General features: G+C 42.3%; 1 protein-coding gene across 1 annotated transcript in view; it reads right to left on the minus strand.

Annotated features, from left to right (window-relative positions):
- CFAP65 (cilia and flagella associated protein 65) overlaps positions 1-22,355 on the minus strand; it is a 2,328,717-nt gene that overhangs the window by 1,209,065 nt on the left and 1,097,297 nt on the right. The window contains exon 14 of the mRNA XM_044075222.1: positions 14,948-15,172. Coding sequence (XP_043931157.1) covers positions 14,948-15,172 — 225 coding nt within the window. The remainder of the gene's footprint in view (positions 1-14,947; positions 15,173-22,355) is intronic.

Raw genomic sequence — 22,355 nt, forward strand, 5'->3', positions numbered from 1 at the left:
GAGATCTGGAGCTTGAAGCCACCATAGCAGGGCCCTCCTGCAAGCCTTGCTGATAGCGATGGGGTGATGGAGAGGAAAAGACTGAAAGGACCATTGCACTAGAAGGGTCCACTGCAGTACCCTCATGTTCAGGCGGGTGCATGGAAAGAGCGTTATCACTGCCGCCATGGAGCCCAGCACCCTCAGGACCAATTCTGCCGGTGGGGCTTCTGACTGGAGGATGGCCCGCACATGAAGTTGCAAATTCCGTAGTCGATCCGAAGTCAGGAAGGCTCGTAGATCTCAGGTGTCTATTCTGGCTCCTATAAATTCTATGACTTGTGTTGGAGCAAGGAAAAATTTGTCCGCATTGATCGTGATGCCTAATTGGGGGGCTAGGCGGAGAAAGTAATCTCTGGCTGAGCAAAGTAGATGCCTTGTTGGGGCGGTCAGGAGCCAGTCGTCCAGGTACGGGAAGACCTGCATTCCCTGGAGTCTCAGGTGGGCCGCTATCACTGCTAACACCTTGGTGAACACCCTGGGGGCTGTGGTGAGGCCAAAGGGAAGGACCCTGAACTGGTAGTGACTGACTCCCAGCCAGAAGCGGAGAAACCTCCCGGATCATCTGTCCATTAGAATGTGGTAGTACGCATCCTTGAGGTCTATAGAGCACATCCAATCGTTCTCCCATAGGAGGGGGAGAATAGATTGGAGAGTGACCATTTGGAATTTTTCCTTGGTTACCGACAGGTTCAAATGGGAAAGGTCTAGAATTGGTCTCAAGTCCCCCGTCTTTTTTGGCACAAGAAAGAACCTGGAGTAGATCCCTAATCCGAGGTGGCATTGGCGGACGTGCTGGATGACTCTTTTTCCTAGCAGCTGCTGGATTAATGCGGCTGCAGCCTCCCTCTGATCGGGTGGTACATCAGGGAGGTTCCTGATTTTGGGGACATGAAGCATTGGAATTTTGTACCCTCTGGATATAATTCGAAGTACCCAGCGGTCTGACGTGATGGACTCCCATGCCGCTAGGTGCTCCGAGAAGCGCCCCCGACTGCCTCCAGAGTGGAGCAGCCGGGCAACACTTCAGGGCTGCTGCGTGGGCCAGTCAGAGAAGGATTCTCTGGACCCAAAATTCCTCGGAGCCCCTCTGCCCCTGGGGCGGCATCCTCCCTGTCCTCCTCTGCCACGGAAGGACTGGTTGTCTGGAGCAAGTTGGGAATGTTGCGATTTCCGGAACCACATCTTCTTCTGACCCTTTTGGTTCTTCGAAAAGGACTGCTGGGGAGCAGAGAAGCGGACTCCGACAGCAGACAACGTCTTCCCGTCTTTCTCGCTCTGGACTAGCGTTTCATGAAAAGTTTTGCCAAACAGGGCAGAACCATCGAAAGGGGCGTTCGCAAAGGACGCTTTAAAGGGCTCCGCAAAGTCACAATGCCGGAGCCAGGCCTGACGTCTCATGACTAGGCCCACTCCGCTAGCTCTAGTGGCTCCCTCGGTGGCGTGGGACAATAGCCACATAGAGGTATTCGAGATGGATCTCAGAGTGGCCATTCGGGTGGAGTACAACTGTTTGTCCTCCGCCGACATGGACTCAGGGGGGGAGGCAGCGTATTCTTTGATATGATCCCGCTGCATCCTGATGACGTGTGCCATATAGTTCAGGGACTTTACCGAAAAGGTCACTGAACTAAAAACTTGCTTCCCTAAGCGATCCATCGAGCGGGACTCCTTGCTCAGTGGATGGACTGAGGGGCTCTCCTGAGCTAGTTCCCTCTTCGTGGCTGCCGCCGTCAACATGGCATCTACGGGGGGACCCTTGCTCCAGTGGGACCGGTCTGCAAGGGGGCTCAGTATCCTGTCCGGGCATTTAGGGACTGGCTCCACGGTGTCCGGGTCCTTCCACGCCCTGGTGGTAATAAGGTCCACTAGGGGGTCGGCCGGAGGGGACACCCAAGAGGTAGACGGGCCTGCTTCGAATGCCTCCAGAAACACAGACTCGTCGGAGGAAGCCTTGGGGGCAGACCACCCACCTCTGATCCTAAGCATTTCCATGATGTCTCCAAAGGAGACATCCTTAGGGGGTGATCTTGGGGAGCCTTCCCCTTCATCCAAGTCCGTGTCCTCGGTTAAGGACTTGGGAGCCACGTGCCTCCTCTTACACTTGTGCTTGCGAGGCACTTCCTCGGGGGGGCTGTCTGAGGAGGTCTCACCAGCAACATCCTGTTCCAATGGAACAACCTGGGACATCGAAGCAGACTGTCCCTGTGGCCGGGTGATGGAAGCCTGGCCCAGCAGAGAGGGAGTGCAGGGTGGAGCTGATACAAGGGCCGGGGGTCTGGATGCTCTCGACAGAGCCCTCTCCACTACATCGAAGGCCGAGGGGGAACCGATCTCCCTGGGCTCTGAGAGCCGACTCCCACTCGGATCCGATGAAGGGATCGGAGCCGGTGCCTAGACCATCCGATCCGAAGGACCAGTGTGCTCTGACATGGACGGAGCTGAAGGCACACTGAATCCCTCAGATCCGAAGCTCGGCCCACGGCTCCAAGAGGTTGGATCCGACAGACTCAAGGGTAGGGTCGGATCCGAAGTACCAAGTACTGTCAGCGCCGACCCACCCCCGGCTCTGATGCTGCCAGGCTCTGAACGCTCCGAACCCGGGAAGCGAGTCGGAGAAGGAGCAATTGGAGCAAAAAAGGGTGTCGAGCTCTCCCCCAAAGGGGGGGGGGAGGCAAGAGCACTCCCATCTGCAGCTGGGCCTGGATAAACCTTCGCATCATCCGGTCCAAGTCTGCATCTGACATACTGTAAGTCGATCTCGATGAGGCCACCGAGGCAGGCCTGGAATGCCGCCTCAATGACCTCGATGGAGATCGGGCCTCCTCCTCCTCGGGTCCTGGGGAGAAACAAGGAGATCGGAGTCGAGGAGGAGGAGACCTAGAAGCTGTGGAGGGAGAAGCCCGCTTAGCCGGCGGGGCCGAAGCGGAGGCCTCGGCCCGCCGCATGTGGTGCTTCTCCCTCCATTTCTCCCTCCTGCCCTCCCTGTCCTCCAGTGCTTTAGTGGGAGTTTGAGCCCTGGCCAAAGGAAGGGGGGCAGGAGTGGCTATCACCACAGGCTGTGGTAGTGCCACGGGAGGAGCAGGGGCTGAAGCCGAGTCCGGGGGCAAAAGTCCCGCCAGGACCAGCTTCGACCTCCGCTCTTTCAGTGCCCTGGGGTTGAACGCTGCACAAATGGTACAGCCTGAGGAGAGGTGTTCAACCCCAAGACACCGAACGCACCGAGTGTGGCCATCAGCCGGGGCGAGCTTATGGCCACACTCGGTACATTTTGAAAAAATGGCTTTTGGGGCCTCTGCCATACTGAGGGAAGAAAAGTACTACACAAGCACACAGGTCCCAAAACACTAACACACACACACTCATAATGACCAGCGAGGGGAGGGAAAAAAACTATGTAAAAGGTACAAATAATAAAGGAAACCTAACACTTACACACTGTTTTAAATTTAAAGACAGAAAGGAAGGAAGAAAATACACTTATCTGAATAAGTCGCTAAGAGCTCTGAAAAATCCAGCTACTCACAAGCGCGGCAAACTAGATCTGAGGTCATGGAGGGTTGGCAGGGGATTATGGGTGAGGGGAGGAGCTAGGAGCTCGGATCCATTAGCTATGAAACAAGTTGCCGGCTCGGATCCGATATCGGATCCAAGACCCACAGGTTGCTGACAAATGAAGTCCCTACTTCAGATCTCCTCTATACTCAACCCCCGTTAGACCACTAATTGAGTACAATGCTCTGTTTGTATTTAGCTCACCAGACACTTGAAATGACTAGAGAGACCACAGAAGTGAAGAAGAAAATTGAGGGCCTCCAAAACATGACCTACATGGAAAGACTGAAGGCCCTGTCTCTGCACTCTGTATCTTACAGGTTGCTGAGATGCAACTCATGCCTGGCCTACAGAGTGATCACTGACCCTAATTAATGGAAATGCATGTCCACAAATCAAATGGGACAAGAGTCACTCACTCCGGGGATCTGAACCTAGCTTGTGACATAATCAGAACATGTTGGAGACACAGATATGTCTCCCAGAGACTGATGCTCCTCTGGAATAAACTCACACTTCACGTGAAGCAGAGCTCCTCAATGACCCCATTTAAGCGAAACCTTAGCAACTGGATGGGAGATCACAAATTCACCCCGGGGGTGGCACCTATGTCCATCATGGACAGGGGCAGTTGGTGCTAATCACTGATTTACTCTGCTAACAATGACCATCTAACCATAGTCAACTAGGGAACAAGGGTATCACATAGCTAGGCTTGTTAAGGCCCTAAGGCCATTAGCCTAGTAACCTCCTATGAACTTCTGAAGACTATAAATCAGTCTCATTCGAAATAACGATTAGACCTGACACCTCCTCAGGAGCAATAAAAATGAGGAACTTCTCCCAAACAAACTATAGCCTACTAAGTGATGGTTTGAAAAGTTTCAAACCCCTGCTAACACAGCCAACAATGACACATATGCAGAAGAGTACACAAACTCCCTGTATAATCACTTAAACAACTGTATTGACTCTGCTTTACCTGATAGGATCAAAACCAAGTACACTCTCAAAAACAAGCCACCCTGGTGGACCTCAAGTATAATCAGGTTATATAATAAAAAGAAGAAACTGATATCTAAGAACAAGAGGGAACTTAGCAGAGAAGGAATACCCTCCACAGCCTGAACACACAAATCAGATATCTAGTAAAGTCCTCTAAAGCTAGTTATGAGGCTAAATTAGTTTCCCTAGCTAAAGACAATCATAAGGCATTCTTTAGCTATGTCCAATATCTGAAAGGGAATACCAGCTATGTGCCGAACCCATACTGGAAAGTACCACTTACAATGACCCTGAGGAAACTGCCAATCTGTTAGCTGACAGATTTGGTGCAAACTTCACCCCCTTGTTCCCACCAGCTATACTCCAAAGCATGCCTGACACTTGTCCTCTCCCCAGTATCTCCAAAGAGCAGGTCATATCCGCACTCTCCAAGGCCAAAAGATAACACCCCAGGCTGCTTACTACATGACCTAAAATATGACCTAGTGGATCTACTTGCCACTCTCTTTAACCATAGCCTGAGCACTGGCTTTATTTCAGCAGAGTGGGGAACAGCAACTGTAATCTCCTTTGCACAAAGGGGTTCCATCAACCGACCCTGGGAACTATAAACCCTTAAGCCTAACCAGTTTTATCTGCAAGGCCATGGAAAGAATCATCATGGACATTATCAACAAGGACATAGGCAACTTTTAAACTCTTGATCTGACCCAGTTTGACTTCGTTAAGGGTAGATCATGCTTACTAAACCTGGTGGACTTCAAGAATGTCTCCAAAGCCCTGCACTAAGGCAAGCAGTAGATACTGCCTATCCTGACTTAGGCAAGGCTTTCGACACAATCCCCCACTCAGGTATCACCAAGAAACTCCTCCATCTGGGACTTGACCCATATGTCACTAGATGGGTAGCAAAGTGGCTCACCAACAGAACTCATATTGTCAAAGTTGGGGATTCCACCCCCACCAGTAGAACTGTTACCAGTGGGGTACCACAAAGTTCTATGTTGGGCCTTTTACTGTTTGGAATTTATTTCTTGGAAGTCCAGGTGAAAGAAGATGGCTTGTGACTTACCAAGTTCACAGATGACTGCAAATTGGGAGCAATCACTGAATCCCTTAAAGATATTAGCAAATTACAGGAGGAGTTAACACAGACATATGATAGACGCCAAAGCCACAGTCTAAAACTAAATGCAAAAAAGTTCATCATTGTCCCCTTTGGCAAAGAGGTAGCCCCTGCAAATTACAATATAGGCAGCACCCCCTTAAGCTCAAACCCAGTGGTGTGTGACTTGGGAACACAAGCTGATAGCAGTCTAGACTTCAATCACCATGTGTCCACGGTGGTAAGGAAAGCCTTTTATGTTGCATATCTCATAAGTTAGGGCATTGCATTCAAGACCAAGGATTTTATAACTCCTCTGTACTCCACCATCATTAGACCAATAATAGAGTACAACGCTCCCTTTTGCATGTACCTCACCAGATACCTGCAGCAGCTGGAGAGACCACAGAGGTTCCTGACCAAGAGAATTCAGGGACTTCAAAACATGACCTAGATGAGAAGACTGAAAGCCCTGTCACTGTAATATGTGTCCTACAGGCGACCTGTGCCTGTCCTACAGGGCAGTCTCTGACCCTGTCTTAATGGAAATGCTGCACGTCCACAAATCAAATGGGACAAGAGTCAGTCACTCCAGAGATCTCAACCTAGCCAGTTTCTTAAACAAAACATGCTGAAGAGACAGATACGTCTCCCAGAGACTAATACTACTCTGAAATAAACTGACAATTCACATTAAAAAGAGCTCCTCAGTGCCCCTATTTAAGCACCACCTGGACAACTGGATGGGAGACTATAAATTCAACCCAGAGGTGGCACCTATGTCACTCATGGACAGGGGCAGCTGGTGCTGATCATAGATTCACTATGCAAACAATCAAATCATCCAACAATGGTCAATTAGGGAAAAAAGGTTATTACATGTCTAGGCTTTTAAAGCCCTAGGGCCATTAACTTAGCAACCTCCTATGAACCTAAGAACCTATATGTTTGAGACAAGGACATCAAGAAATTCACCTTGAGAGCAGTGCAGAGTAAAGTAGAACAAGACAGTTGAATCTTGACATCAGTGTTGTGAACACATAAAAAAGTGAATTATGAGTGGAAAGACCTAATCATAATTCTTTGTAATACCTTCAGCATTAACTGCTTTGATGTACAAGTAACAGAAGCAAAATGTCTCTCTCATGAAGTAGCAGCTTTAAAAGTTGTTCGATAGTTCTTACTGACAGTTTTTGTTGTAACAGTAAAGTGATTTATATTTTTAAGGTATTTTAGCTTCTTGACCCTATTCTCTGGTTGCTAGAAATGGCCACTGTTGCGGCACAGAGCAAGAACTGAGCTTAATACTACTGAAAGAAGGTTACACCGTTTGTATATCAGAAATGTGCTTAACTAACTTTTCTTTTTTTCCCCCAAGTTTAGACCATAATCACAGTGTCTCACATACTAGAAATTATTTAAGGTGCTCTGCTTGACACGAAATATCATTTTGGATATTATTGTAAACAAAACAGTTTTATTCCCATTTCAAATATTGCATCCTTAAAATAATTAATAACAAAATGGACGTCTATAGTATACCTTTTCACATCAGTCAGTATGTTTTTTAAGCTTGTTATTGAATGTACAAAGGTAAGGTAATCACCTAGTTGCCTTATTATTCCTTCAGACAAAGAACACAGATTGGGACAGATTCCAAATGCTTAAATCAATTGAATAAAGTGCGATGCTGAAATTATGTAAATACCTATAAATACGCTATTTAAAAACGTTTATACATCTGACCTGAAACAAACAAATGTTAACAAGATATCAAAATCTTTCTTCAGAAACTGATTCAAGCAAGGTGAAGAGTCAGAGTGCTTGGAAAATATAGTTGTGTAGGTTCTACTTGCCTCTAACAGTAGATGTTCAAATTTCACACTGCCTCAGTGGTGTATAGAGCTCTGTGCTTGCACAAACACTTTCTGTAACAGGGTGTTGGCTAAGCCCCTCCTATCAGGGTAAACCTAAACCCTGTCCTTGAAAGCCAGTTGTTATTCAGGTTTTAGTGCTCAGTAGGACACACCAGGAAAAACAGAAGCAAGAATTGCCTAAAACCAATCAATTCACAGCCATAAAACACCAGCACAAACAACTAAAGCCAACCAACAGCACAACAAGTGTGGATACCATGAAACTATATACAAAATCAGGGAATAATCGGTGTGTGCTGCCACTGAGGCAGTCAGAAATTTGAACATCTACTGATACAGGTAAACAACATTTATCCAACTGTACTACATTCATCATTCACACTGCCTCAGCTGCCTATGGGATCCCTAAAGTTTACCCTACCTGAGAGGAGGAAGAATAATGATCCGGGAGCCTCTGAAGAATGGTCCTCACAAAGCCTACTCTGGAACCTGAGAAAGAATCCAATTTGTAAAGAAATGAACAGAGGACTAAGTTGCTGCCTCTATAATGCTTCTACAGCCCATTCTTTTCCAATACGCCACCAAAAAGGATAAGGCTTTGGTGGAATGTGCCTTAACTTTGCCTGGCATAGATTTACCATGGTGGGAGTATCAAAAGCAATAGAAGAAGGCAACCAATGAGCAATCATTTGCTTAGAGACAGGTTGACTCTTATTAGCCCTAGAATAAGTTCAGCTTTCCTGAATGGCTTAGTTCTGTCAAGTTAGTACCTGAGCTGCCTGTGCAAATCCAAGGTATGCAGAATCTTCTCTCCTGTGTTTTTAGGTTACAAAAAGATTCAGGGTAAAATAAGAAACAACTTTTGGCATGAAAACAGCATTAGTGCATAGAACAATCCTATCCTTCTGGAAAATCAGATAATGTTGGCCCACCATGACAGCCACCTTTCAGATGTCAGAGCAATAAGCAAAACAGTTTCCAAGTGATGAACCTCAAATCAGTCTAAAAGACAGGTTCATAAGAAGATAAGGTCAATTTTTCAAGAACAAGGTGGAATAATTTGTTTTTGAGAGTGTCAAACTTGCAACACTCCTTTCATAAACTGTCTGACCACTAAAAGAGATAAAAGAGGGGAATCCATGGACAGATTTGCAAGATGCACCTTGACAGATGCATGTGATAAGCTGTCATTGAGTAGCTCACACAAATATTTCAAAACCACAGCAGTAGACACCATACTGGGCCCTCTGATATCGGTTAGGCACCACCTAGAAAGCATGTCCCACTGGTAAATATAAGATTTTCTAGTTGTAGTTTTTTTTTTTCATCCTTCAGTAGCTGCTGCATGTCCTCATGAAACAAGTGCCTAAAAGGTATCAAGACAGAAATATCCAGGCTGTCAGAGGCAAGTGCTCCAAGCTGGGGTGCATTAGTCACCCCTGCCACTGCAGCAGCAGATCCAGAGTGTGAGGAAGCTTGTGATAATTGCCCTTAGCCAATTCCATTTTAAAAAGGAAAACCAACTTTGCCTGGGCCAAAAGTGGGTCATCACAAAGATCTTTGGTAATTCTTTCTGAATCTTCAGCAGTACCTTGGGTATTGGTGGAAAGAGTGGACATGCATAAAAGAACATTCCTGTCCAATGGAATAACAATGCTTCTGTCCTCCAAGCATAATTACAAGGATGTCTCAAAGAGAATGTTTCCAACCGTCTGTATTGAAAGGTGCAAACAGATCTATCTGAAATATTCCCCACATCTGGACCAAATCTATGCAAACCTCTGTCCTCAGTTTCCACTCATGAGTATCTGGCCAGGATCTGCTTAGTCTGTTTGCCAATATGTTTTGCTCTGACTGGAAGCTTTCGAGAATGCTGTAAAGCTAGCTCCCAGGCCATCATTGCCACCTGACAAAGAGTGCATATCCTTGTACCAAAGAGTGCATAACCTTGTACCCCCTTGTTTGTTCAGGTACCACATGACTGTGGTGTCATGTGGGACCAATAAAAGGGGACCTAGAGACCATATGTGGTGAAGAATGTTTAAGGTCCGAATCACTACTAACATTTCTTTGATGTTTATGTGCTTTGTAGTGTCTGATGGACCCCTTTTGCCTTGCATTTGAATTCTCCTGTACACTGCTCCCCATGCAAAATCTGATAAATCCATCTGGACTGACTGACTGGGATCTGGAGGGAGAAGAGTAGGTATGGATTGAGAGAGATCTGACCCCTCGACCACTGTAACTTTCATTTCTTAAAATCTAGCACTGGCACCTGCAACTCCAAGGAAAGCAGATGCTGGGTCCAACAATTTACTCAGTACCACTGAATCTTTGTCATGGGTAGTCTGGCCCATGGTGTCATGAGGATTGTTGATACCATGAGGCCTAAAATTTTGAGAAACTCTCTTGCGGAAACAGCTTCTTCAAGAGAGAAATCCTTGAAAATGTTTTGAACTGTCAAAATTATGTCTTCTGGAAGAAAGGCCATACTTTTTTCTGTGTCTGTTATACACCTTAAACAGATAGATAATTCTTTGTGAGTGAATGAGACAGGGCATTTGTAGGTTCAACTTGAAGTTGGGAGCAAACAGCATGTGACAGTCATCCTTCAGATTTAAAGTCACCATGAAATAATGATTTGGAAGAAGGCGTAGGATTGTCTGCAGGGTGAGTATTCCAAATGTGGGTAATTTCAGTAAGGTATTTAAGTGTGCCAAATCTAAAACTAGTCTCCATGACACCTCATTTTATGGGTACCAAAACTATTCAGGTGTAAAATCCTTTTCCTTTTTGAAGATTTTCTGTTGATTGCCAAGAGTATCTTTGTGATGATGTGAGATATTGCCAGCTATGCCAGGAAAATTAGGGCAATGGGCACGTAACATATACTAGCATAGCTAGCTGGAGATTTGTAAAGAATTATATATAATTTCTATAGCAAACTGGTTTGTACAGATGCTTGTATTGAAAATGTATTTGTAAAGCTGCTTGTGTTAAAATGTACCAACAGTGGGTCCTGCTGGACACAAAAGAAATACACCTGTATATCAGACTGTATCATAACTGTTGAAATGAATATATTGTAACAGAGGGTACTGGAAGAGAAGAGGTTAATCTCAGTCCAGCTAACTTTGAAAAATAGTCTGAAATTAAATTACCTGATTTAGGCCATAACGATTGTATCTTACAGTTCTGATTGTAGCCAGAGACAAAACATCTGTGAAAACCAGGACGAGAAACCTACTATATTGTTCTTAGGAGTGAACTAATTGCTACCCTGGAAGGGGGAAGGTTTGAAATAGTTTTATATCTTCCAGATGCTATAATACATCTCAGCAAAGTTCTATCGGTGTGTATGGTAACACCTATGTCCTAGATTCTGGTTCAGTTTTTAGTAAATGGGGGTAGTGCAGGAACTAGATTGAGATGACCAGATGTATGTGATGTTATTCTGTAATCCAGGACTGAAATGATGTTTACTAGATGAGAGTGAAGTCTCAGGACAGTCTGTTTTTGAAACGTGACAAAGACGGAAGGGCCACTCACTTACTTCATGTTGCCTTGCTTTAGTAAGTAACCAGAAAATAGTAATTCTTTAGCTCAGTCAGGAAAATATAGCAAGATTAGTTAAGTGCTGCATTTCTGTATCTGTGTGAATCTATCCATCTGTTATTTTGAATATTTCCTGTGACTGAAGCTCTGGTGTTTATTGTAAGTAGATATTTAGTATTTTCATGTTCTTTTATTTATTATATATATTTAAACTTTTCATTGTGGCTGGTCTTTTAGAGAATATTTTAATGTTGACATCACTTATATTTATTTGGAGACAATGTGGCTACTCCTGAAAGCCTTGCTATATTTGTCAAACAATACCATTTGTATTAGTATAACCTTACTCAGTAAAATTGTGTAGCCTTGTAAGAGCCTTAGAGTAGCTGGCTTTCGAGTGTTCTGGTGGCAGTACCTACCTTATAGTCAGGGCAGAAGGGGGTATAGCTGGTAAATCTGTGCCAGCCTTTCCCAGGTGCATGTAGGTGAAAATCAAATCTCAAAGAGTGTGTGTGTTAGCTACTTGCAGTAGGGACACACAACACTGATTTCATAGAGAGGGTAGTGGAGGACTTGGCTTGGGACACTCAGCTAAAGACTCAACTCTACAGCTGTGTCAGTGGGGAGTGTTACTGGGAGCCTGGAGAGAGAGAGAACCCCAGCCCCCAGACTGAGTTTGTTCCCTGTGTGCTCTTAAGGGAAATTGCGCTTGGTGAAGTGAGCTGCATCTGAAAATACTGTGCATATCTATTTTTTGTTCCAAGTGAACTTCCCTCACCGGTGTCAGTAGTGAGAAGTCAGGCTCCTTCATTACTGGCCCAGAGTAGGGACGTCAGAATCCTCACTCAATTAGTATCAGCACGCACTTGTCTAAGACTATTTGTGGCCAGGCTGCTGGCTTGAGCTAAGGGCAGGAGAGACAGCAGGAAGAGATGGGATGTTCTGAGTCTTGGCATAGTCATTCTTTAGCAGGGGAAAGATATTTTTTTGAGAAAGGAACCTCTTTTATTTGGTTTGGAAGTATTATCCTCCTGCCATTTCCTCTTGATACTCTTACTCTTGTTAAGCTGGGATTTTAGTTTGTTCTGCTCTTTGAAGTTGGACACCTTGTTGGGGGAGAATCTGGGAATATGAAATATTCTAGATCCGCTATACATCAATTTACCTGTATCATCCCTATCATCCCATTGCTTGAGAATCTGTGTAACAGCAGAACCAAACACAAATTCAGAACTTAAAGGAACATTCAAAATGTATTTGTAAAACCTCAGAAAACATCTGGTTATTTAACCAAGCAAAACTTCTCAATACAGATGATGTGGCTGCATTTCTAGAAACAGTGTCCACACCTTCTTAGACACTCTTCAAAGCAGGTTTCGGAATCTTAGTCACATTAGTAACAATCTCATTCATATAACCCTTCTGTTTACCAGTCAAAGATACAGCAAACTCAGCTAAACTGTAAGCACATTGCAAAATAAATTTACACATGAAGCTCTGATAATTTAAAATTCTGATGTTGAAATTACTAGACTGAGCCAACTGTTTTCCATGAGAGAAAAGAAGCCAATGCTCTCTTGTTAGAGTTGGCCACTAGAGAAAATACAGCTGGGTCAGCTGACAAAGGAGCAAACAGCTGCAAGATCAAAGTACACCCTGTATTTCCTCATAGCCTTTTTATGAACTGGTTCACTAGCCAAATGGATTTTATACACAATTTAACTGAACATCTTCTAAGGTCGGTAGAGGAGGAGTAGAAAAAACATTTACAAACTCATCCTCAATAAGATCATAAACTTTAACAATCTCTGGCTTAGCTCCAGATTGCTTCCAGTCAAATATATCTCTAAACCTAGCTAGCATATTGTAAAGGTAAACACAAGTTTGGGTTTTTGAATCTGTTAACCTTCTGAAGATTCAGACTGCATGGCCTCAGTGCATTCACTACTGCCTACATCAGAGTCCACATCAAAATATGTGGCATTAAACTGATCTCTAGAGATGATAACTCCACAGTCATTCTGAAAAGAAGCATAGCTCTCGAGATTAGCTGACTGTAAAACACTCTTTGCTAAGGAAACCAGCCCTACAAATGGTAATACCTGATTGCCTGTCATGGTGAAGTTTCTGTTTCTTCTTATTATGAACTACAGTAGAGGACAAAATATCTGGGGAGAGAGTATTATGCTGGTAAGGGGTCTATTACCACAGAACTCTCTTACACATGAAGGGTTTGTTCTCCCATACCTGCACCAGGTACTGGAAATGCCTCAGAGGATGTGTCTGACCCTCTTACCATAGAGGGCTGTAGGTTCAAACAAGGGAGTGATGGGGGAACAGGTAAGTTGTCTGTAGGCCAGATTAAGACAACAATAGATTCATAAACCTAGGCTGAAGCATGTGTTTGTCAAGTTATTTTTTTTAGTTGCAATGATGGGGGGGGGTCGGGGGCAGCCATATCAGGATCTATTAAGTCAGGGGGAAAAACACCAGCCAGAATAATACACTATTAAGGGCTGACTAAGGGCAGCAATAATATAAACTATAAACTATGTTCCCCTGCCGCAAAAATAGGGCTAAACTATATAAAACATAACAGAAATAGTTTAAATTGTGCTGGTAAGGGGTCTTAAATTCTGCTAAGCCTTGTTCTATAATCCACACAGTGTAGTAAACAGCATACATAGTACACAGCACCAAGTAAAATTCACTTGCCCATATAGTTACAAAAAACTCAAATATATGCCTTTAAATCAAATAGAAACCTTTTAAAACAACATAAACAAAGAAATGCAAAAATGCCCACAAAAAATGCAAATAAAGTCATTTGTAGTATAAAATGTGATTTAATGATCAAAATGGCCAGTGCAGTGCTACATTACTAGTAAATATCGTAAAAATGAAGAGAGAGGTGAAAAAAATTGCAATATTTTCCTGTCTGAACATCAAAGTGAAGTAAATAACAGAAACAACAGGTCTCTTGGCACCCTGCCAAGAGATAGTCTCTAGTGTTGAACTGACACTGCAAAGCTTCCATTTCCTAGTACAAGTTAGAGAACACTTTAGAAAAGACCCATAATTGCTTAAAAGACGTATTAAGCATACAAACAACACATTAGTAAATTAGAATTCCAACATTAGTAAATTAGAATTCCAAAAGGAATTAACAGCAATAGTAAACAGCAAATATATTAACATAAAAAAATACACACATACTATTTTTTAAAATAAAAGAGAAAGAAAACAAAAGTATATAATAATAAAGAGGAAGTGAAGTTCTCAAAGGGATCTTATCTTAGTTGGAAACTGTTATTGGTGCTGCGGAGATTCAAGTCCCACAGCTAGAGCAAAAGTCTGAATAACAGACTTTATATGACAGGGGATTAGTCACAGCAAGAGGTTCTCCCATTCGATTCTCAGCTGGAGCGCCTTCTGTGTGGAGTCTGCATGTCCTCCCCACGGTCAAGTGATGTCTAAAGACATGCAGGTAGGTGCGTGCATGAATGGGTGTGTCTTCTTTGAAGGTTGGGTGTCGGGCTGGCAACTTGGCACAGTAAAAATCCACTGCCAATTATTAGCGGACCGGAGTTCCGCTGTGGCACCCCCTAACCGGGAAAAGCCGAAAGACTTTCATATGACAGGGATTAGTCTTCCTCTGTTGTGAGGGGCTTAACCAATCAGCTATCACTGAGAGTCAGTGGAAGGGATTCTGAGTTCTGGAAACCTGACGGTGTGGGTGTTGTGCAGGCACAGAGCCCTATATGCTACTGAGGCAGTGTGAATGATGAACAACTACCAGTGATAAACTTACCAGCAATTCATTTGGTTGGATGGTGGCAACTGGTGGGTGGACAGAAATGATTTGCGAGTCAGCCTGAGAAATTTTCCATTCAAAGTGAAGTGGCAAGCGGGTCACATTCTTGACAACATAAAAGTGTTTGGAGACACTGCCAATGCATGTTGGTTTACAAAAGAGTTTTCCTCCTCCTTGCAATGAGAGTGAAGGAACTTCTGATCGAGAGAGTAGAACCAGTTCCTACAACACAAAAAAACAGTTAAATTTTTTCACTGGAGAGCTTTGCACACTGGCATAGAAATGTGTATCAGTTCATTGCACATTAACACAGACAATCTGATCTTGAAAGAATTAATTTAGAGAGACTCGATTAGTCTGTTCATTGAGTAAGTATGAAAATTTGATGCTTCTAATTATTTTTACAGTTCTCACAATACCATTTAACGTGTTTGCAATTCTAGGTAAGAGCTCAAAAAAGCTGCAACTCCCTTTTTGAATGAAACAGGAATAGTCAAAACAGGAGTCACTCAGCTTAAAAAAAAACACTGTTTTGTGAACGGAATGCATCTGCATTCACCTTGCGCCTGCACCTTCCACAAAGGGAATGTTCCAATGTTACCAATAAAATCAATGACAGACTCAACATATCTTGGATGTAGGAGATAGTCACCTATTGCAGTAACACTCCTAAAAACTGCATTCTAGATTAATTGAACAAAAATATTCCCAAAAGTCCACATGTCCACTTCTACAAATTCAAGTCATCCTATATACTGCAAATAAATATTAACGCCAACATTTTCTTGGAAATTACAGGAATAAACTCTCTAGTTCCAGAGGGCTGCAACTTTTTTGTGAAAAAAAACAAAGGAATCTAATAAAGGTATATTACACAATGACAAAATTAGGAATAATTATAAAATGAATGTCTGCAAGCATGAGTTATAAAGAACATGTTTAAATAATGTTTCTGTATATAAAATGTTGCCTTATTCAAGCAATAATGGTGTTTTGCACTAGAGATGACAGTTTAATTTTTCTCTGTTGAAAGGAAAGAATAATATGTTAGTTAAATGCTAGCTTTTTCATCCATGTTGGCATAATGGCTAAGGTCATCCCGCCATGAACAAGGCACAAGGTTTGATCCTGACATCCAGCCTATTCCTGTGTGGAGTTTGTATGTTTGCCTTGTGTCTCGGTCAGCTTCCCTCCACCTCCCCAAAACATGCTGGGTATTTCCACCTCAAGCTCACACAAAGAAAGTCAATAGAGTCATGTGCAGCAACACAGACCAGGTGATGCCTCTTGGGGACGCATTGTACAAAACAACTGCTTTAGGCATTAATTGTGGTGTACAATATCTGGTCGTAGCAAATCACAGCCTATCTGTAAAGATTACCTCTAGATGATTTGGTCATGTTGACTAATGTTGTTAGAAATGGACATGGGTGGTAGCTGGTAATAAGCAGGTTGAGGATTTGACCTACACCATGGATCCAGGTTAATGGAATGAGGGTTCTATGTGCCTCTATTGACCACTGTATGGACATCATAAAGCCCAGAACTGAGTCCATAAGCCACTGGCTTAGCCTGCTAAGCTCAAGTTACCACTGTTGAGTGAAAGCTGGATGTAATACCAATCAACCTGCCAAAGATGAGCTAAGGATTACTACACTCAGTATAGATTCACTGACAAGATGTAGCTTAGAAGTGGATGTCATGATGGAAAGGAGGAGACTGGACAACCAGTGTACACAGGAGACAAGATGGTAGGGTGGTGGAGCAAAGCAGTTTGGCTTGGGTTCCAGAGTCTACTACTCAACGGTAGAACAGGTTAGAAATGGTATGGGAAATGTCTTCTGAAGACAGTGAGTGATATTATCAGAATTAGTGAAAGGCTAATGGCAATTAGACTCCAGTGTAAAGACAGTTCAGTATTCATAATCTCAGCCTATGCAGGGTTGTGATAGCAAGGAAAATAATATATTTAAGCAGCAGTTGCAGATTCTACTAGATAAAACAGGACAGCATGAGCTGATGTTGACAAATGCACATATTGGGACAGACAGAACAGGAAATGAGGACTGTCGGGGTCCACATAGGTAGAGCAACAGAAATAAAGGAGAGGACATTCTAGACTTCTGTCTAGCAAATGACTTCATGGTGGCTCATTCAGCAAGACAGAAAGAATACACACAATAGTGGCCAACATGCAACTCAGGTAGACGTTCCTCCCAGTAAGAAAAGGGCAGTTGATAGTCTTACAGATTGCAAGGTCATCCTCTTTGAAACAACCTACACTGATGGCCTAAATCAGCTGCAAGGAGAGGTCACAAAAGGATATAACGTCAAAAGACTAGGCTGAAGATCTAGAAGTTGGTTGGAGTGAAAGCACACAAATTAATCAAAATACTCAGTGCTCTAGCTCAAGGAGAAGATTAAATAGGTAGATTTGAAGAATGGCAGCATCTCAAAACAACATGGGTGAAGACTAGAACAGATCTGTAACCAAGCCAGCTGTGGAAATAAGGTACATAAGGAAAGCTGGTACAGGAAAATTGGGAGATAGAAAAGCTGGACAAGACTAAGAAGGAATACTAGCTAAGTAACAATAATCTTAAGAGAACAGTCACAACAGTAATGAGCAAGGCATCAGAGTAACTCTACCAGCCTTCTGGGAAGTGAATCAGGAGATGGCATATATGTACATGTGTATGTATGTGTGTGTGTGTGTGTGTGTGTGTGTGTGTGTGTGTGTGTGTGTGTGTGTATATATGGTTTCAGTTCAGAATCTCGAATTACTGAAAACGTGAACTTCATATGGTCGAGACCATATGATCGAGTTTTCAGAAACTCGAAATTCCGAAGTCAAATAAAAAAAAAAAAAAAAGTCAAACACATCGTTTCTGCAGGGGGACAAGTCCCCATGCACCCTCCCTACTTAAATATGCCATCTGTGTTTGACTTTTTTTTTCACTTCGGAATGTCGAGTTTCTGAAATCTCGATCATATGGTCTTGACCATATGAAGTTCAAGTTTTCAGTAATTCGAGATTCTGAAGTGAAACTATATATACACACACACACACACACACACATATATATATATATATATATATATATATATATATATATATATACACACACACACACACACACACACACACACACACACACACACACACACACACACATATATATATATATTCACACACACACTCAAAAAAAAAAAAAATATATATATATATATATATATATATATATATTTTTTTTTATAAATATACATGCATATAAGTGTGTGTGTGTATATATATATATATATATATATATATATATATGTGTGTGTGTGTGTGTGTGTACATACATATAATCATCACCTCTCTTTTTTCCTATTTCCTAAATGGGATTGGGGTGTTGTGTCAACTGTTGCCATCTCTCTCTGTTCACTGTCACCCTCCTTCCTTCTTTGACTCATGCATGACTGTCACACGTCTTTTGTCACACAATCCATCCACCTCTTTGCTGGATGTTCTCATTTCCTCTTGCCTTATTACTGTCTGTCTCAAATCTTCTTCACCAAATTAACCTCTGCTTTTATGCACATGTGCCCGAACCACCATAATTTGCTCTGTTTGATCTTTTTGTGCAATTGGAACTACTTTGGCTAATACACTTATGTCCTCATTTCTTCATCTGTTCCACAATGTGCATTTGGCCACCTGCCTCAGGCACTTCATCTCCATCATCTCTAGCCTGCTCAACTGCTCTTCCTTTACTGCCCAGGCTTCTGTACCATAAAGTAATACTGGTAGCACTACTGTTTTATACACCTTACTTTTCAACTTCTTTACCATTCTTTTGTTGTATATTACACCTGACACTCTGTGCCAGTTAGCTACAGCCCCTCTGAGCAGGCTAGCCATTCAATGGTGTAAAATATGGCTCTAGGTGATTCAGTCCCATTGATTAATGTTGCTAATATGTCTACTTATATATATATATATATATATATATATATATATATATATATATATATATATATATATATATTTAGGTGATTGCAAATGAAAAGTATTTGTTTTATTGCAATCACTTTATTTCATTATGTTTTTCTTTAGATGAAAAAGATTGCTGATCAAGTTTCATGATGTATTTTATACTGAAGAAAATTTGTTGGTGATGTAAAGGAATGTAATCATATATGTGTATATATATAAATGTGATTGTGTGTGTGTTTTTACGCATATTGTGAATTATTACTTCGTTATAGGTTAGGCAAAGTAGTAAAATTCTGTAACTGGGTTAGTGAGCCTGATTCAGGGTCATAGATCTAGAATTTTGATAGTGCTAACATATCATATTCATTATTTATTACCTGCTGTATACAACTTCTTTCACTATATTTTTTATACACTGCAGTTCAACCAGAGTGATTTTTTTTCTCTTGATTCTATGCTGAGCACAATTTAATTTGCTATATTTCTTATACATCTCAGTTAAATCAGGGGGAATGTTCTGTTGATTCTATTACTTGTACTGGATTAACATGCTTGCAACACAATTTGTCTGGATTGGATTTTAGTAAAAATATATTTTAACATGTATTAATTAATTATATGTTGCACTACCATTTGAATCAACAATGCTAATGTATTGGGGATTTCCAGAACTTTCCTCAAGTTCTGCAAATGCTACATATGAAAGCACTACACATATTGTAAGGAGAGGGGGTGCAGAAACTTATTGAATGGCATAGTGTCCATTCCCTTTACATTAATGTAAACTGTAATGTTTTTGGTCCTGATTAATGACATAAAGAAAAATAATGAAGACATGATTGCAATATCATGTAAGAAGTGACAATGCTAAATTCACATATTAAAAGACTAACATTGTTTGTTTTGTCTTTTTCCCAGTTAGGGGTCACCACAGTGAAAATTCCGGTCCACTAATGATTGACAGTAAAATTTTATGGTGTTGAGTTACCAGCCCAACACCCAACCTTCAGCGAAGGCACACCCATTCATGAATGTCTTTCAGAGGCCACTCGACCATGAGGAGGACATGCAGACTCCACACAGAAGGCACTCCAGCCGAGAATTGAACAGGAGAACCTCTTGCTGTAAGGCAACAACGCTACCACTGTACCATTGCGGCTTCCACATTAAAAGCTTGACATTAATGGTAATAATTCCTTGAGCTAAAACAAGCTATTTTAAAGTTTTTTGCAGGCAAAGAAACATCTGCAAGTTACTGCCCTTCCTGAGACTAACTATCTGCTGAGGTTGCTATGGTTGCAAACTTTTCACCAATAGATAGATTAATCCTCACAGCAAATGTGTCTGATAAGTCCCCCTCCTCCCAGCAAAGGTGTCTAGTGCCTTTTTGACTAAGGAATGTTTAGTACTGCCTGTAACAATTTATTTTAACTTGCACAGCATTCTTCATTCCAGCAAAGACTCACACAGCATTACTTTTTTTGCAGGCTGAATACCTTCTCAACTTTACAGCCATAATTTTTAGAATGACTGTTTTTTCATGGACCACTCTGCTTATATTTGCAAAGTATTGTGCTGCAATTCCAAGCAAATAAGGAATGGAGGGAAGGGGCAAATATAGTAGAACTTCAATACTCTTTTTCTCGTATTTCCATAGCTCTGAGGAAGTTGCTTATAAAAGAGATTAGTTTCAGAGGAGAGTTTAGCGGCTGGTCTCACAACCTAGTAAGTATGAAAATATTGAACAATAGGAAATAACATATATGCAGCTGTCATAAACATAAACATAAAATGGCACTAAGTAATTACATAACAGATTTTAACTTGTTAGGCTGTCATACTTAACTGCATCATAGGATCATAGGAGGTTGCTAGGCTATTGACCTGTAGGTCATTTCAAGCCTAGCCTTTTTATCCCAATGTAATATCACATATACTCTAGTTAATACTCAAGATTGTATTTAGTAATGAATGCCCATGTCCAGGAGGGGTGTGGGCACTATCCCTGAAGAATTTATGGTGCCCCATCTACTCGTCCAGGTTCTTTTTGAACAGTTTCATAGAGGTGCTCTGTTTTACATGAATTGGCAGCCTATTCCAAAGATGCGGCAGTCACTGGAAGACAAATCTGTCCCTCCAGCACATCCTATTCAAGTCACAGGCCATATTTAGGTCCCTGAAATGGGTAATTCTAGTCCCATTTGATTTACAGATGTGCAGCAAATTCTTAAGTTTGGGTCAGAGATTGCTGTGTAAGCCAGGCATAAGTCTCCTCTAAGAAGTCTGTACAATAATAAGTATAGTGACAGGGACTTTAGTTGGTCTGTGTACAGCACGTGCTGGAGTCCCTTGATCTTCTTAGTTAGAAACTTCTGAGGTCTCTCCAATTGCTGCATGTGCTTTCTATGGTACATGCTGAAAGGGGCGTTATACTCAATTATGGGCCTGATTAATGGCAAGTATAGAGGGGTTATAACCACCTTTGCTCTAGAGGTGATGCCTTTGCTAATTAACTGTGCTACATAGAAAGCCTTCCTTACTACAATAGACATATGGTGGTCAAAGTTAAGGTGGTAGTCTAATTGTGATCCCAGATTTCTTACCACTTCATAGGTATATAGGGTACTGTTGTTAATTTGATAGTGTGAAGGGATTTTGTTTTTACCGAAGGGAATGATGATGCATTTCTTTGCATTCAGTTTGAGACTGTGACTAATACACCAGTTACATACTGACATTATTTGGGGATTCAGTAACTGCACCCAGTTTGCAGTCGTCCACAGACTTGGTCAGCCACAACGCCTTAGATTTGGCCTGAACTTCTGAGAAGTATATACTAAACAGTAGGGGGGCCCAGCATTGACCCTTGTGGCATCCCGCTGGTGACAGGTCTGCTGGTTGATTTGGAGTCACCCATTTTGATAGTGTGTGACTGGTTTGTGAGCCAGCTGGCAACCCATCTTACAACAAAGGGGTTTACATTCAGTTTGCTAAGTTTATTGTTAATGCCTGAGGGTGGGATTGTGTCAAAGGCCTTTGCCAAGTTGAGGTATGCTGTATGCACAGATTTGCCCTTGTCAATGGTCCTGGTGACATTTTTGAAGAAATGCACCAGGTTTAACAGGCAGGATCTGCCCTTGACAAAGCCAAATTGGGTCGGATCTAGGGTTTGGAGGTCACCTATGTCTTTATTTATGAGGTCCATGATGATACATTCCATGGCTTTAAAGATGAGGGTGGACAGACTTATGGGTCTGTAATTCCCTGTGTTTTTTGCCTTAGACAGGGCTTTAATGACCTGCTCTTTGGATATGTAGGATGGAGTGGGGAAAATTTGGGGGCAAGGTTTGTGATGTTTGGAGGGGAAAGGGAGTGAAATTTTCACCAAATCTGTATGCCAGCAGGTTTGTTGTCTCTGTGGGATCA

Source organism: Protopterus annectens, chromosome 6.part0 (genome assembly GCF_019279795.1).
Source record: "Protopterus annectens isolate FY-2018-M chromosome 6.part0, PAN1.0, whole genome shotgun sequence".
Lineage (NCBI taxonomy): Eukaryota > Metazoa > Chordata > Ceratodontiformes > Protopteridae > Protopterus > Protopterus annectens.